General features: G+C 35.0%; 3 protein-coding genes across 6 annotated transcripts; 1 reads left to right on the top strand and 2 right to left on the bottom strand.

Annotated features, from left to right (window-relative positions):
* Positions 1-5,918: 5,918 nt before the first annotated feature.
* Positions 5,919-7,129, top strand: LOC125187181 (ylmG homolog protein 2, chloroplastic-like). Of its 3 annotated transcripts, none has more exons than XM_048083714.1 (3): positions 5,919-6,184; positions 6,496-6,689; positions 6,774-7,129. In XM_048083714.1, the coding sequence occupies exons 1-3, from the start codon at positions 5,945-5,947 to the stop codon at positions 7,006-7,008; spliced, it is 669 nt and encodes a 222-aa protein (XP_047939671.1). In that variant the 5' UTR covers positions 5,919-5,944; the 3' UTR covers positions 7,009-7,129. The 3 variants fall into 3 exon arrangements, with proteins under 3 accessions (XP_047939671.1, XP_047939670.1, XP_047939672.1); XM_048083713.1 differs by having other exon boundaries at positions 6,493-6,689; XM_048083715.1 differs by having other exon boundaries at positions 5,920-6,184; positions 6,499-6,689.
* Positions 7,130-7,334: 205 nt separating this feature from the next.
* Positions 7,335-9,599, bottom strand: LOC125190087 (ubiquitin recognition factor in ER-associated degradation protein 1-like). Its single transcript, XM_048087284.1, has 3 exons — positions 9,225-9,599; positions 8,931-9,166; positions 7,335-7,368 (listed from the first exon to the last, which is right to left on the bottom strand). The coding sequence occupies exons 1-3, from the start codon at positions 9,597-9,599 to the stop codon at positions 7,335-7,337; spliced, it is 645 nt and encodes a 214-aa protein (XP_047943241.1).
* Positions 9,224-13,821, bottom strand: LOC125190334 (mechanosensitive ion channel protein 10-like). Of its 2 annotated transcripts, none has more exons than XM_048087612.1 (7): positions 13,530-13,821; positions 11,964-13,374; positions 11,768-11,888; positions 10,993-11,286; positions 10,693-10,895; positions 10,296-10,598; positions 9,224-9,525 (listed from the first exon to the last, which is right to left on the bottom strand). In XM_048087612.1, the coding sequence occupies exons 2-6, from the start codon at positions 13,361-13,363 to the stop codon at positions 10,337-10,339; spliced, it is 2,280 nt and encodes a 759-aa protein (XP_047943569.1). In that variant the 5' UTR covers positions 13,364-13,374; positions 13,530-13,821; the 3' UTR covers positions 9,224-9,525; positions 10,296-10,336. The 2 variants fall into 2 exon arrangements, with proteins under 2 accessions (XP_047943569.1, XP_047943568.1); XM_048087611.1 differs by lacking the exon at positions 9,224-9,525 and adding an exon at positions 9,905-10,206 and having other exon boundaries at positions 13,530-13,820.
* Positions 13,822-15,004: the final 1,183 nt, after the last annotated feature.

Genomic DNA, 15,004 nt, shown 5'->3' with positions numbered 1-15,004 from the left:
TTTAGTATATTGCATTTGTATACTAGCATTTTTAATCAATAACTTTTTAATATCCATAGACTGATAGACTATAAAAAACGTATAATGACACAAAAATTGAGACATAATTACTAGCGTTAAATTTTTTTTTTTAAACAACAATTTAAGATGCAAAATAGCGTTTATAAATTAAAGATAAATTAATTTAATCTTTTACTCTTTTAGGATGTTTTTATTTGTGTCTTTTGATTTTAGTCGAGACACTATTTTTAAGTGTTGGTGGCACATTTAGAATAAAAAACGTCAACGATTTTTTTTTTGTTACTGTTACGTGAATGATGATTCACATACATATATAAAAAATAGTTGGTGTCGATACAATATGCATCAGACTCTATTATCTTTGATATGAAAACTTTAATTAAAGCATTGAAAATTATGGACTAGAACGCAACCTTAAATAGCATGCATCAAATATGGCATTAATTTGTATGTGTAGAAATGTTGTATTTTACACTTGGAATAATGAATATACATAGTCTGAGTCTGAGATTATGGTTTTACAAAATCAACAAATGAGAGAGTTATGGAAGATAATATGAAATAGTTGTTGTGAATTGAAATTAGCATCTAAATCGTACTACAAATTAATTCCAAACTAAATGTAAAGGATTTGATGCCATATAGTAGTTATTTTTTGAAGCCGTATGTAAGTAGTAAAAAGGATGAAATAATTGAGCCACCACTAAGTTCAAAAGAACAACGGATAATTGAGGACTCGAATTCTTTAATGGAGAATGAATTTTGACATTATGGCATTACCATAATAGGATTTAAGTAGTGCAGCAGTATATTTTAATTCTACAAAATAATGTTGTTTCCAATATTCAATTCAGAAACCCACTGCAAATTAATGCATATATAGTTAATATATCGGGATAATGATAAAATGCAAACTTATATATTGTACAAACTCAAAACTCCTCAATACAGCTTCAATACAGTTTCAATACAATATCAACACAGTGTAAAATTTCAAGATTTTAATGTCAATACAGTATCAACAAAATATCAACACAACATCAATCATTGACTACTCGTTGAAATTTTGTTGACATTTTCCTGTTGATGTTTTTTTGTGATCTGTTGACATTTTTCAATGGTCCAGATCATAGTTTTGAATTTGTACAATATTTAGAGTTTTCATTTGATCACATTCCTAATATATCGTCCATAAATATACTCCATATATATTCATAACCTGGACAACTTAAATGAAACCGTCCAAATAATAATTAGTAGTACTACTTAGTATCTAAATAAAATAAGTTGTAGAAATTGTAGGGAGGCTCTCCAAGAATGGAGAAACCTCACTAAGGCCCCAAAAGTTTGATATATTTTCGCCGTCAAAGCAAAAGCTACAAATGCATACCTCGGGAAGGCCACCTGTCCATTCATCACATCCCCCATTCTGACACCGTTAATAATTAATCCACAGTTTGTGGGGCCTTCATCTCTAATAAAGCTTGTCACTGTGACGGCCCTCTTGACGCCGTTAACTATTATTAAATGCCCGCTATATCCCAAAAGTCTCTTTTTTAATGCTAATGCTAACAAGGGATATTAATACAGCCCACATCCCGCGAGCTGGCCCGAAAAGCCCGCTAAATTTATAGGACGAAAATTTCTAACCTGGTAAAATTATAATCCGATTAGCCCGCATCAATTTAACCCGTAACTCGTTAGGGTCAGACCCGAAAAACCGACAAAATTTCTATTGTTCTATTTGTTTGACTCCTAATTCGACATTCTATTGATTATTTTATAATATAGATAACTAAAAAAAATAATTTTTAATTTTATATTAAATATTTAAATTATATATTAAATTTTTATTAATATAATAATAGATAAATAAATTAGAAACTTTAAATTTTATAAAATTATTTAAATTTTTAAACCATGTTTTAAAATTTCTCAAAATATATTACTGTTTTATTTTGCACAAATCACACGTATTAGTGTTTGATCATGTTTATGTTTGAGTTATGCATATAGTATTTTAAATTTATCAAAATTAAATGTTTTATATTTATAAATATAAATAATTTTCATAATTATTTATTGGATTGATCGCATGCTATTTTTGTCGGTAGCAATCCGATTAATTCAGTGGGTTAGCCCGAAATCTGAGCTTTTAGAGTTAGGATCGAAATTTTATAATCCAAAAAAAACCACACCCAATTAGCCCGTATTTGATTAACCCACAACCTGAATAGGGCTGGTCCGCAAGCTGGGCCAGCCTGATTTACATCCCTAATGCTAATAAGTAACAACCATATTTGTTAGTCACTACTACTTACTAGTTGTATTAATTTTTACTAACTACTAATCGAATTGAAAATTTGACATGGATAACCATATTTATTACCTCCTTTGTCCCATCTCATAATAGAAGTTCTACTTAGTTTAAGCACGTTTTTAAAATGTTGTTTGAAAATGATAAAATGAATTTTTAAATTATAAACAAAGGAAGTAGTAAATTGTTTATTATGAGTATATTATAATCATACCGAGGCATGCGTTTTAGTTCTTACATTTATCTAACAATTTATACTATATTCTCAATTACTATAAGTACACATTAACTATCCAATGAAAGAAAAAGGCACCGTATGTAAACGAATAATAAAACTCGATCTTTAATCCATGCTAACTACCCTTTTTCGATTTGTGTGGAAATAATTATCAGTTATGTGATATTCCATATAATTATAAGCTTTTTTAATGTGAAACGTGGGAGTAACGGACATTTTCAGAAAGATGGGCTAGGTTGTCTTGGTGATATAATTGGCAATATTTTTGGAATCAATTGATAAAGTAAGAAATGCCTAAGAATACTAGATTTGTTGTAATCTTTGTAGGGATCATATCTAAATCTGAGTGAATGACAAAATCTAATGTATAAACACATGTTAGATTTGGTGTGGTTCTTTCAACTACACATCTTAACACAACAAACCAAGATAAAAAGGGAATGAATACAAAAAAATCTTGTAAACAACAAACGGAAGTTGTCATTATTATTCATAATAAATCATAAACCTAATTAATACTACTACTCCTACTTCTTAATTCAATTAGGTCTAAAAATCATGCATGTTGAAATGAATTTATGGATTAGTGCTATATTTTTTGGGATAAGACCACTTGACTCATTTAAGGTTTGTTACAAAGTAAATTGTCGTTTTGCATTTTTTTTTTTTTTTTTTAATTTCCAAAGAAATTACTACTACAACTACTTATGAAATGCTAGTAGCTATTACATGTACATTATCAAATCACTTTAAAATCAGAGTATCAAATTCTAGGATTATTGTACTCGTATATAAAGAATACACACACTTGTGTTGTAATATTCTTTAAGTTTTTAGTATTTTTTATTATTTTTATGTTTGTAATCATCGTAGTAGTTTATATACACATTGATTCAAATTTATATTTATACACATCTACTATAGTTGAATTCAATAATAATTTACAAAGTGTGATATTATAACTCATCAAATATTTTACTTTTATTATTGATTCATATGGAGTAACATATAAATATGTCATGGAGTAATTTAATAATTATGTCATGGAGTACTATAAATCTCCTGGCTTAACAATGAACTTGTTCAATTTAATTTGTTTTAAAGTATAGGCTAAAACTGCTATGAATATATGTCTATTTTATAATTTTGGTTCTATATTTTATCTTTTGAATTTTTACAGCATGAATATTTAAACTCAGATCACAATTGGTCCTATAGTAACAATTCCGTCAATTTTTATACGGTGTTAATCCGATCTTAATCGATTTTTAAACAGTTTTAATCCGAAAAGATAAAATATAAGACCAAAATCGTAAAATGAACCTATGTTGAAATATCAGTTTTTGACATTTTCTCTTTGTTTTAGAGCACTCCCAATGGGGGTGGCGAAAATCCGGCGAAAAATCGCCGAATATCGCCGACTTATCGCCGGCCATTGGGAGGATTTCGGCGATTTTTCGGCGAAAATCCTACCGATTTTACGCCAAGCGGCGTTTTTTCGCCGGATTATCGACGAGCGATCGCCGGCCACTGTGGGCGACGCTCGGCGATAAATCGGCGATATTTAATTTTATTTTTTTTTTTTCGGCCCAACGGCTATTTTTACATCCCACCCCTATAAATATTTCCTCCACTTCCTCCATTCATCACCCACAATCTTCATTCTCTCCATTTTCAATCTCTTCTCCCAATCTTCAATCTTCATCAATCTTCCAAAAATTATGAGCTTTTGGAAGAAAAATTCCCGCTCGGGTAAGGGTAAGGGTAAGGGGAAAGAGTCGAGTTCACAAATTCCCAACACGGATGAAGCAAACGAGCAGTGGATGCACTCGTTGTTGGCGATGGGTTCATGTTTCTTTGCTCCAAGAGACACTCAAAATCTCGAAACACAGCACTTCCTCTTCATTTCAACATGCTCAGATAAAGTGATTGTCTTCTTCTTTTTTTAAATGTTATAAATTTTACTTTTTTTATTTATATTTATATTAGTGAGTAGTAGGATTAATGTTTTGATAATTGATTGATATTGAGAAAACGACATTTGTATGGTAATGGGCTTTGGTAGAGCCCAATCTACTTAGCCTAATCCGGAAATAGTCCATTTCCTAGTAGTGGCCCACCACGTGCCCAACTTTGGCATTACCAATTTTATTTAGACAAATGTGCTTAAATTCATGTTGTTAATACCATAAGTACATATGATGAAATAAGTCATGAATCACACATTTCATTAAAATGTATGGTATGAATGTGTAGTATCATGTACAAATAAATCATAAATTTGGAGCATCCTTCTTCATACGATTGTCACATGCCTTCCAATTCATTGCTCGAGAATGCAGATTAATGTTACAGTTCAAGTAATCTAAACATAAAATGTACTTTAAGACTTAGTAAACTCTTATTAACATATTATTTTGGTCTATTTATATATCGGACACCATCTAAATTGTTTATGATCGAATTTGTTATAATGATGCCGGAATTATGCATATCTTATAAGTAGGAATGACTTATTAATTGATGAATTAGTACTATGTATACGATGATTGATGTTGTTATGTTACTATTTACTACTATATTCTTTTTATTTGTCATAAAATAGGGGAATGTCGATACTCTAGAGAGGTATACGATGGGTCCAATATCACGTGCAAATCATTTTCAAGATGAAAATGGTTCCAACAATGTATGATCATAATCACGTGTTCATTTAATGAATGAATTAAATATTTTTCCCCAAATGTGTTTGCATTATTACTTTTTTCAATCAATGTATTAAACTGAGATAAATTATTAAAGAATAAACGAACAAGACAAAATATCAATTATGTTCCATAAAACGCCACAATGTCCATTGCATAGAATGATTATAATAGTAACAACTTCATGGAAAAGATAAATGTAAAGCGACAATTATTCAAGATTTCCAAATTAGCTACTACAAAATACTCACTTTATCACAAGTTACTACTTGGATCTTTTCTTTTGGAGTATTAAAATTAATAAATATTAATGAACTACGTTTTTGTTGTTTTAAAATGGAGAGAGAATAAATTAAGATATATTATAATAAAAATAAGATAAACTAAAAATATTTTTTTTCTAAAAAATAAATAACTCAATGTAGTAGGAGACAAACCAAAATAAAATTTGAGTGAAGTAGGAGTATATAAATACCCATCCGTTTTGTTAATGAAAAAATATGACATAGCCCACGTTACAAGAATAAAGCAGGCCCAATTTCATTAATCGAGATTGTAGTAATTCGTAAAATCGAAGAAGTTGAGGGGGTAATATGAAAACTATTTTTTGATAACTCAACTTATCCAATTCTAAGCCTTTCCTAAATTGTAAAGCCTACGTCAATGGAGGAAGAGCGGAATTTGGGCGCTCCAAATTTGCAGATATTTCCAATTTCTTCAACCCCTTTTGATTTTATTGGCAGACGACCCGCGCATCCATTTTTGGTTCGCGAAATCCACAAAACATTCGCTTCCAATGTGGAAAATTGCGTGAAAATGGTGGATGCTATGAGGTCCCAAAATGAGATTGTTGATAAAGTGTTATCATTTCCTGCTTATCTTCATAGCTGCTTCCAGCTCCAGGTTCCCTCTCTCTCTAATTCACTGTAACACACACACAATTTTACTATGCATTCTGTAGAAATTGAAGGTTTTGTTGAGGCTTAGGTATTTGAATTGATTTGTGATTTTGTGGTGCATAATCTTTTATGTTAGATTTGGAGAGTTAGTTTAGTGATTAGTGATTAGGTGTAGTAGGAGATGAAATACTTTAAAGTTATCCCATTGTATGTATATTAGCAGCTCAATCTAGTAGGAGTAGTTTAATAAGAAGCCACTTATAATGAATAAGAGTAAACAACCACATTGATGCATTGCTGACTTGTTTGAAGAAGAAGATTCAGCGCAGGAACTTGTCAATGGTGTCTTCTCACAAGTTTGCAGCAATTTTGCCCGGTGATTCTGTGGCAGGAGTGGTGGTTGCTAGTGGGCTTTCCAATTTCTTGAACATCTACAACACATTGCTCATTGTCAGATTGGTTTTGACTTGGTTTCCTAACGCTCCTCCCGCCGTTGTTAGCCCCCTCAGGTATGTATGGATCATGCTCATGGATGATGGATCATGTTTCAACACTTTCTCAGCTTATTACAATGGGAGTTTGTTTTTTTGCAGCACACTATGTGACCCATATTTGAACATATTCCGAGGCTTAATTCCACCACTCGGGGGCTTGGATCTTTCACCAGTATTAGCATTTCTTGTACTAAATGCCTTCACAAGCACAGCTGCTGCATTGCCTGCTGAACTCCCACCTCCCACTTTCACCCGTCCTACGACGTCGCAGGAGAAATGGATGGCAAGGCTTGCTGGAACTCAGCCTAAAATGTCCAACACTCATATAAAGTAGTAGTAGTAGTAGTAGAATGTTTTCCACAGTATTTTCTGTTTCCTCTTGCACAGAATGTAAGTTTTGAGTTCATGTAACCTTGTTTTTTATATAATTGGAGCAAAATTTGCAGATTCACTCATTTCATTGTTATTCTTACCCTTCTCATTTCATAGAATACTGCTGATCAAGATTAGAAATAAATGATTCTCTTATTTGACAGGCTATGAAAAAGATTCCCCAGATTTCATGATGCAAGAAAACAGGGTTATTTGCCAAATACAAAATTAGAGATTTTAATGTCATGACGTGCGTGCATGGTAGGCTGCGCTTCAAACTTGGGCATGCTACGCGTAGTGTTCCCATGCATGATGGGGATATCTGCCCAAAGGAAAGTAACATCAAGTTTAGTCAAACATTAATGACTAGGAATGAATACATGTACGAGAAACAGAATTCCCAACTCACCTCAGGGCAAAACCGAACATCAAGCATGTTACATTGCCTTATTGCTGCCTCAACTGCTTGCTCATTGCATGAAGGCAAAAATGTGAATTCATAAACCAGGCAACTTCAACCAGCGTTAGTAAGAACCAAAAATGATGACGAGTCTGCATTCATTTCTTTGTTTAAAGGAAAGCATAACATGACATTGCATTCTTCACAACATAACCAGATTTTGTATGTTAGCAGCTAGCAAAGGATATAACAGTAGTTATAGTGAATGTTTCTTCCAGTACAGACGAGGCATATATTAGTATTAGTGCATTACACAGCCCTTTTAAGATATATTGAGTTCAAAAATAGACTGTATGAGCAAAAGAACCAGATATTCAGCAGTTGTCATCGAAGCTTTTCATATAATTACCACACATTTTAGCAGTTGTCACTAAAGCTGTCAAGAAACACTCAACATAACAGCTGAAGAAATAGAGTGGTCAATTTTGGACAGTCGAGCTTCAAAATTTCCAACAAGTTGCAATTGCTGGGGCAAAACATTGTAAGCGGGCGCCCAAAGTTAGATAATTAAACCGCTGGAAAAACATTAATTAATTTTAAATTTTGATGAGCGGAACTGCGGATGGACGTATATCTAGTATCCGATATGTGCAAAAAATAGTTTATAAGTATTAATTTTCCACAAATCGAAATCGAAAGGATATCACGTTATTATTATTATTAAAAGCAAAACATTGTATATGTGTAGCTCGCCTGCCTTTTATCCACTCATTATCTCTACCATCAAATAATTTTCTATAAATCACATCTTTTACAATTGTCATAATTCATAAAGTTTATTCAGTTTATGATTAATGCATGTTGGATCATATTGAATTGAAATGTTTGTGATGGAGTTGGTTTTAAAGGGATTTAAAGGGATTTGGATCCCTTGCTGTGGAGGAATCACAGCAGGGGATGCTGTGCTCTCCCATTCCAATATTTTATTCATAAAGTATAACATTAAAAAATAAAGTTATTTTTATAATTAAAAATAATATGTGAGAAGCACAGCACCCCTGCTGTGATTCCTCCACAGCAGGGGATCCAAATCCGTTTTAAAGACTAAAGTTGCCTAAAAAAAGCATGCGTGCCGAAATTCCGAATGTAATAATACAACAGTTTAATTAATTATAAATGAAAATTTGATAATAGTAGATTAAGTTTATAGATGGGTCAACGGTTTTATAAGAAGATTAAGTGTGATAATAAACGAATGCAAAATTCACATATTAACCATATAAAATTAATGTAGTACTACTAGTAGGAGTAGTAAAAAAGTAGTAAGTCTAGGTTGGTGTACATGGAGTAGTAGTAATGAAATTAACTAGAAAGGTCCCCCAAGGAGACGACCTCTTCCACTAAACGGTTTAAACTCCTCAGCATCATCTTTGTCTTTCTTTTTCTTCTCCTTCTCCTTCTCCTCCTCTGTGGCCGTCGCGCACCTTCCCCCATCCAGTCGCCTCGCCACCCCCGAGAACGCCCTAAACACCCCTCCTTCCTTCTCCTTCTCCTTCTTCTCCTTCTCCCTCTCCTTGTTGAGATAGTCCAAGGGCGTAGCAAACTCAACCGCGCAATCTGTGTCACAAAGAGAGATAACATCTCCCCCGGGGCCCACATCGAGCACATCCACCAAAAACTCCCTCTCCCTCTCCCCACACCTCACCCCGATCGTATCCCCCTTACTCAAACACGAGAACCCCTCAGCGCCCTCTCCAGCGCCCCCTCACGTCCCCCACCTCCAGCAACGCCCCCTCGTGCGGCTGCAGCTTCATCCGCGTCCCCGTCATCGCCCATGCATCCCGCAGGATCACGTCCTCCCCCTCTCTGATCCCCAAGTTCTCCATCATCCACCGCGGCACGTACACAGACCCCTCGTCCGCGCAGAACTCCAGCATGCCGCAGTGGGAGATTTTCTCCGACTTGAACGACTCAATCTTGAACAGCCAAGGGAACCGGACGCCCATGTCTTTCAGCCGCGACAGACACGACGGTGGCAGCACCACCTTGTTGCCCGATTCCAGCTCCGGATTGCGGTACCTGTCGAAGGGGAGGCACGTCAGAACTTCTTCCAACAAACTCGGCTCAAAGCTCGTCGATTCCCACCCAGACATGTTTCACCAAACTTAATTTTATTTCAAGGAATAATTCGATTAGATTTTTAGACTTGTGAATTTGATCATGCTTTACTGTGCTTTTATAGGAGGGACCTAGTTTGAGTTTGAGTAGGAAAAGGAAACTCAAATATTTGTTCTTGCCTTTTTTAAATAACGGAAATTCATTAAATTACCTAATATCCATATTTCCATAGTTACAAATTAAATTACCATATAAGGATCTCTAATTAAACTCAGATCGATACAAGTTTGTCTCTACTTATAAATTACGTAAATATAACCAATCTTCAACCCTTGACTACTTCACAATTCCATTGCAAACTGGATAAATAAAAATAAGCCCATGCAACCAGAATTTGCTTAACACTAGGAAATTTAAATTCAGACCCTCAAAAAATGTTGTACAACCTACTTGACCCCCTCACTCTCAATTGTATCCAAACCTTCATATATAGTGGTTTACTTGATTTAAAAAATATTTAAGTATTCGGCCCTGGTTCACAACCCGACATTAGCATATATGCAAAATTGGTGCTTCTTGCTCCTCCTCGAATTCAACCTTGCTGTATGAACTTCAATCTTACAGCAATCACATCATCATAATCTGATAAGAGCAGACTCAGTTCTTTCACCAGCATTTGTAGAACAAACTTAAACTAACAATTACTACTACTAAGGAGAGAGGAAACTTACATACAGAGGACACCTATTGGTTTCTTGAGTTCGACAGGAGCTCATTTGCTGCTTTCCGTTGGTGTTCTAGAATCGTTGAGATGAACATCTTGAGGAAGGAGATCATATCTGATATGCAGCTCTTCAAAAATCCTTTTCATTTCAAGAACAAGCTCGGTTCTGCGCTTGCTCTTCTCTGGAAAGTTTTGGAAGTTCATGGTGTGGTTGAAAAAGAGGGCCATCTTTATCTTGTTCACATTTTCAATCTCCTTAACGACGAGGTTGTGATTTTCATGCCAGAGCTGAGGGTTTTTCTCCAAGTATCTGATGTTTCAAAGTAGGACATGAAACACAATCTTAAGTAGTATCTAACTGGATTTGCTCTAAATAAAGAAACATCTTTTAAAACATAACTTACTTCTTGATTTTCTCTCTTAAAGAGCCTATTTTCTCCATTGATGTCTTGAAATCAATGCTGAACTCAAGCGAATCTCCCATATCTGGACTTCTGTAGAAATTGCTTATGGGTTTCATAGACAGAACAGAATTTGGGTAATACACTTTCTCATTATCGGCCTTCAGAAACACAGTTGTAAAGATATTCATCTCTTCCACGATCATCTGCAGTTTTCCCCAGATGGAAGAATGAAAGAGAGCTTCATGATTAATGAAAAGAACTCAGCAAATAGCAAAGCATGTGCAAATTTAGAAAAGTCACCTGAACACCATCAATAACACAGCGATCACCCACATCGAAGGGATGCATCACAAATACGAAGATAATAGCTTCAAATATAGTCTTGCAAGTATTTCCAAACATAAAAACAGCCACAACAAGCTGAGACGACATAACAACAAGCACTTTGGTGGTCGCTATCCCCGTCAAGAGAAGCCATATAATCACAATAATGATCATTAAAAGCGCAGTAATAAGCTTGTTCAGTTGCTTTACAGCAGTTTTTGTGTCGGTAAGAGCATGGGCAAGTGCTCTGCGATCTTTGTAAACCTTCACCTGCATAAACATGAAAAATGGATTAGCAGAGATCTTGTGTCTAGTCATTTGCAGTTAAACTACATCAGTTCAGAATTCAGATTGACATCTATGAACGACTTTGCAAAGAAGTCCATGATATTAAGGCATAGCCATATAATAAGTTGAGGGGGGGGGGGGGGGGGGGGGTGCTGCCCCAAAACAACGTAACAAAATAAACACTATACTATATACTGCCAAAATATGTATATATGTATAGTTGTATACACATGCAGAGAGTGTGTTAAGATCGATATAGAAATAAAATAAGTTGTACGGTGCCATCAATATGTTAGATAAACTCATCTACCCTCATCAGTATATTGCAATCGCAATTATGCTTTCTCAGATTTTGGTTTGCAATGAATTATGAATCTTAACCTCTGAATTCATTTTGTTTTAGTAGGTTACTGATTATGATAATGCAACACTCTCTTAAACTTATTAAGAAAATGGGTCATACCACCCATTCGGTCAAAGCTTTTCTGTCAATCTTCCCAGTCTCGCCCACATCAATCATCGGAAATACAATGTCAACCTCTTCCTTAATCATAAATCTCCTCATATCATATTCGTCAATGTACCTGTATTATAATGAAAACGTGAAGATATATAAACACTGATGGTGCAGGAACAATTCTAAAACATGAGTTTCTTACGTGCAACCAGGCTGAGCAACATTTCTGAAAATGTGATATGCAGCAGCAATTGCCTCCTCCTCGTTTGTTATTTCCTTGTCGGTTTGTTCATTGCCCCCATTATAGACGCTTTCATCGAGAGTATTAGAAATTGTGGCGAGCCCTGAATTAGATATAACATCAACTAACATCTTCATGGTCCAGGCAGAGACCTTTTCCTGCTTCATCTGATGCAGCTTATTGATATCAATCACCTCTTTCTCCTTCTTTTCCCTGCCTTCCTTATCTTTCTTCGTTACGCGGAAACTAAAATGACTTACATTACTGCTTGCTCTCCCCAACATTTGTTCCGCCTCCATGACTGGCTTGCCAGAAAGTGAAAATAGTATGTACTGGTGAAAGATTGATTCCTGAATCCTGTCGAAGAATGTGTTCACATGGAACGAAGACGCCAAGATCTTTAGCAACAAATTCTTCAATAGCCACAAGAACGAACCAATAAGCAACGAAGCAATAGTCCAAGTTATAAGATCCAGAATCTTGGCAGTAGCATGTGACGACTTATCCACCCCTTCCCGGAACAGCAAAGCCCAAGTGATAAGCACCAAAGCCAACCATAGGCAAACTTGAACAATCTTCTTCAGGCCAAAAACGAAATACAATACCTTCTTTTTCAGCAAATAATTTAGCTCAATCAACAAAACAACAAAATTCATCAGCCATTCAGTAAACAGCAAGCCACTAAAGGTTACCATAACAAGCGCAAACCACTTCCAAAGACTTAATCCCCAGAGCATCATGTTTCGAAACCTATGAACAGTCAAACTTGTAATCAAACAGCCAAGAAAAAAAAGAAATATCAACCACTCAACCAAAACCTTGGCTTTCACTTTCCTATACTTTAACTTCTTCCTGCTGCTAACCCTCTTATATATTTCCTCATCCTCGTCGAGTCCCCTAAAGGAATTCATAAGCGGGGTTTTGGGAGTTACCGGCACGGTCCTATCCCTTACGCTAGCACTACCAGCGTCCGGCTTCACATGATTAGGTGAAGCACCCCGACTGTGGACCACATTCACTTCCGGACCACTCTCATCAAACATCTTACCATCAAGAGACACAGATTGCTCACCAAATCGAGCTTTTGGCTTAGAATAAACAGACCTGGATAAAGACTTTCGCCTAGTGAGACCCTCAGGTGTGGGGATCTTGGGAGGCTTACTAGCACTAATCCTCACAGTTTCGGGTGAGGCATAACTCATGGGTGGTGACTTTTGAGCACTAAGTGCAGAAGCATTGGGTTCTCTAAGAGGTGAAAGGTTAGGTTTTGCATCTTCAGAAACGTCAATTATCATATCACCCGTCCTATTCTGATTCCCAATCATGCTAATTTCTGCTCGAGCCCTATCATTTCCATCCATAGTTCAAAAACCTGGCAGTAAAAATGGGGGAAAACATACGACAGAGCAGAATGAGAAGCCATTTTCCACATCTAAATTCAATACTCCTACGTCTAAGCTGCCAAAATCTAATGAATTTAAAAACTCAAATTTGCACTTGATACTAAAAAGTAGCAGGAGGTGTTACCAGTCGGCGGCAGTATTTCGCAAACGAGATCAAGTAGTATCTGATTCAGTTGGTGGAGTGTTACATAAAAATTCGTAATCTTTAATATCGCAGCTGATTTTTTAAACTACAAATTTCAGCTTCACATGCCTCCGATCGAGTATGTGTTTGCGGTAGGGAGAGATTCAGCAGTAGAAGCAAACAGACAGTTAAGTCCAAGTTTGAGTGTGTGTGTGTGTGAAAGAGAAAGCAGAAAGCTGACGGAGAAGAAGAAATATTTGAATAACAAAATCTATTCTAAAATTCTTTACTTTCACTAGCTTACTTACTCTATCAACACTAGTGTTAACAATAAAGTGATGCTGACTATAGTATTTATTCCTCTATAATACCAAAAGTGGTAAAGCTACTTTTACTATTCAAGACAAAACATGAAGAAGTAATCATTATTCGTGTATAAAAGAATTTAATCACTACTAACCCTAATTAAGATGGGCGTTGCACTTATTTAATACTAGGAGTCATCTCTACTCCATTTTAGTTGGAATTTAAATATTTTAGCAAGATTTTGACATCCTAACTTTTTAAGTGTGTGTGTGTGTGTTTTGATGGTGGGAATTTTGTTACTATATTGGAGTATTTACTTATCTAATAAGATATCCTGATAATTGTATCCGGTATTTCCAACTAATTCTGTTGTGAGTTGGCAACTACTGTACTCCTATTAGATAAACTTTTAAGTAATTACTCTCTCCGTCCCAAAATAAGTGACCACAAACTTTTCGGCACGAGATTTAAGGAAATATGATTTTGTTAGTAAAGTGGAAAGTGAATAAAGTAAGAGAGTAAATAAAGTAGAGAGAAAAAGTAAGAGAAAGAATACCAATAAAGAAAATGGATCACTTACCTTGGGACGTCCCAAAAAAGAATATGAGTCACTTATCTTGGAACGGAAGGATGGAACGGAAGGAGTATAATTTAATTAATCAAAGTACTATACAAATTCTTGGCCGGCCCTTTTGAAATTCCGCAAGATATGATGATGATGTATGCTTAATTGGCTATACTTTTTTATTTTATTTTTATTACAAGCTTTTTTCCATACAAAGAGGCCCATGTATGTCTACCTCACAACTTTTCAATATGTATTTTTTTTTCCTGACCACCAATAATTTGTGAGCAAAAATACAGAGTAAATCGATTGTAATAACGCCAATTTCTCATAAAGGAAGGCATTTCCATTATAAAGTGGGATGGATATACCATCCACTATTCTATAAAGCAAAAAATAAAATCAAAAGTTGTTATGATTTGATATTGACTTGGTTTCAAGGATAGTATATTTTAGAGGGATGAATATAATATTTTTGTTTTTCCCTTTTTGAACAAAATAAACCATTTTTTCAAATTTATTGTTCTTTTTTCTCTTCATCTTGTTATTTATGTGGGCTTGATTCTATCGGATTGACTTAATTGACTTAAAGCCCAACAATTTT

This window comes from Salvia hispanica, chromosome 5 (genome assembly GCF_023119035.1).
Source record: "Salvia hispanica cultivar TCC Black 2014 chromosome 5, UniMelb_Shisp_WGS_1.0, whole genome shotgun sequence".
Classification (NCBI taxonomy): Eukaryota; Viridiplantae; Streptophyta; class Magnoliopsida; order Lamiales; family Lamiaceae; genus Salvia; species Salvia hispanica.
The sequence above is the reverse complement of the archived record's forward strand: the minus strand, read 5'-3'. Positions and strand labels throughout refer to the sequence as shown.

Coding starts and splice junctions, on each gene's coding strand:
- LOC125187181 (XM_048083713.1), top strand. CDS start 5,945: ATGGAGGAAGAGCGGAATTTGGGCGCTCCAAATTTGCAGATATTTCCA. Junction 6,185..6,492: donor ATAGCTGCTTCCAGCTCCAG/GTTCCCTCTCTC, acceptor ACTTGTTTGAAG/AAGAAGATTCAGCGCAGGAA. Junction 6,690..6,773: donor GCCGTTGTTAGCCCCCTCAG/GTATGTATGGAT, acceptor GTTTTTTTGCAG/CACACTATGTGACCCATATT.
- LOC125190087 (XM_048087284.1), bottom strand. CDS start 9,599: ATGTCTGGGTGGGAATCGACGAGCTTTGAGCCGAGTTTGTTGGAAGAA. Junction 9,167..9,224: donor ACGAGGGGGCGTTGCTGGAG/GTGGGGGACGTG, acceptor TGTTTGAGTAAG/GGGGATACGATCGGGGTGAG. Junction 7,369..8,930: donor AGGCGACTGGATGGGGGAAG/GTGCGCGACGGC, acceptor TCCTTTGGGCAG/ATATCCCCATCATGCATGGG.
- LOC125190334 (XM_048087612.1), bottom strand. CDS start 13,363: ATGGATGGAAATGATAGGGCTCGAGCAGAAATTAGCATGATTGGGAAT. Junction 10,896..10,992: donor GTGTTATTGATGGTGTTCAG/GTGACTTTTCTA, acceptor GGAAAACTGCAG/ATGATCGTGGAAGAGATGAA. Junction 10,599..10,692: donor TTAAGAGAGAAAATCAAGAA/GTAAGTTATGTT, acceptor TTGAAACATCAG/ATACTTGGAGAAAAACCCTC.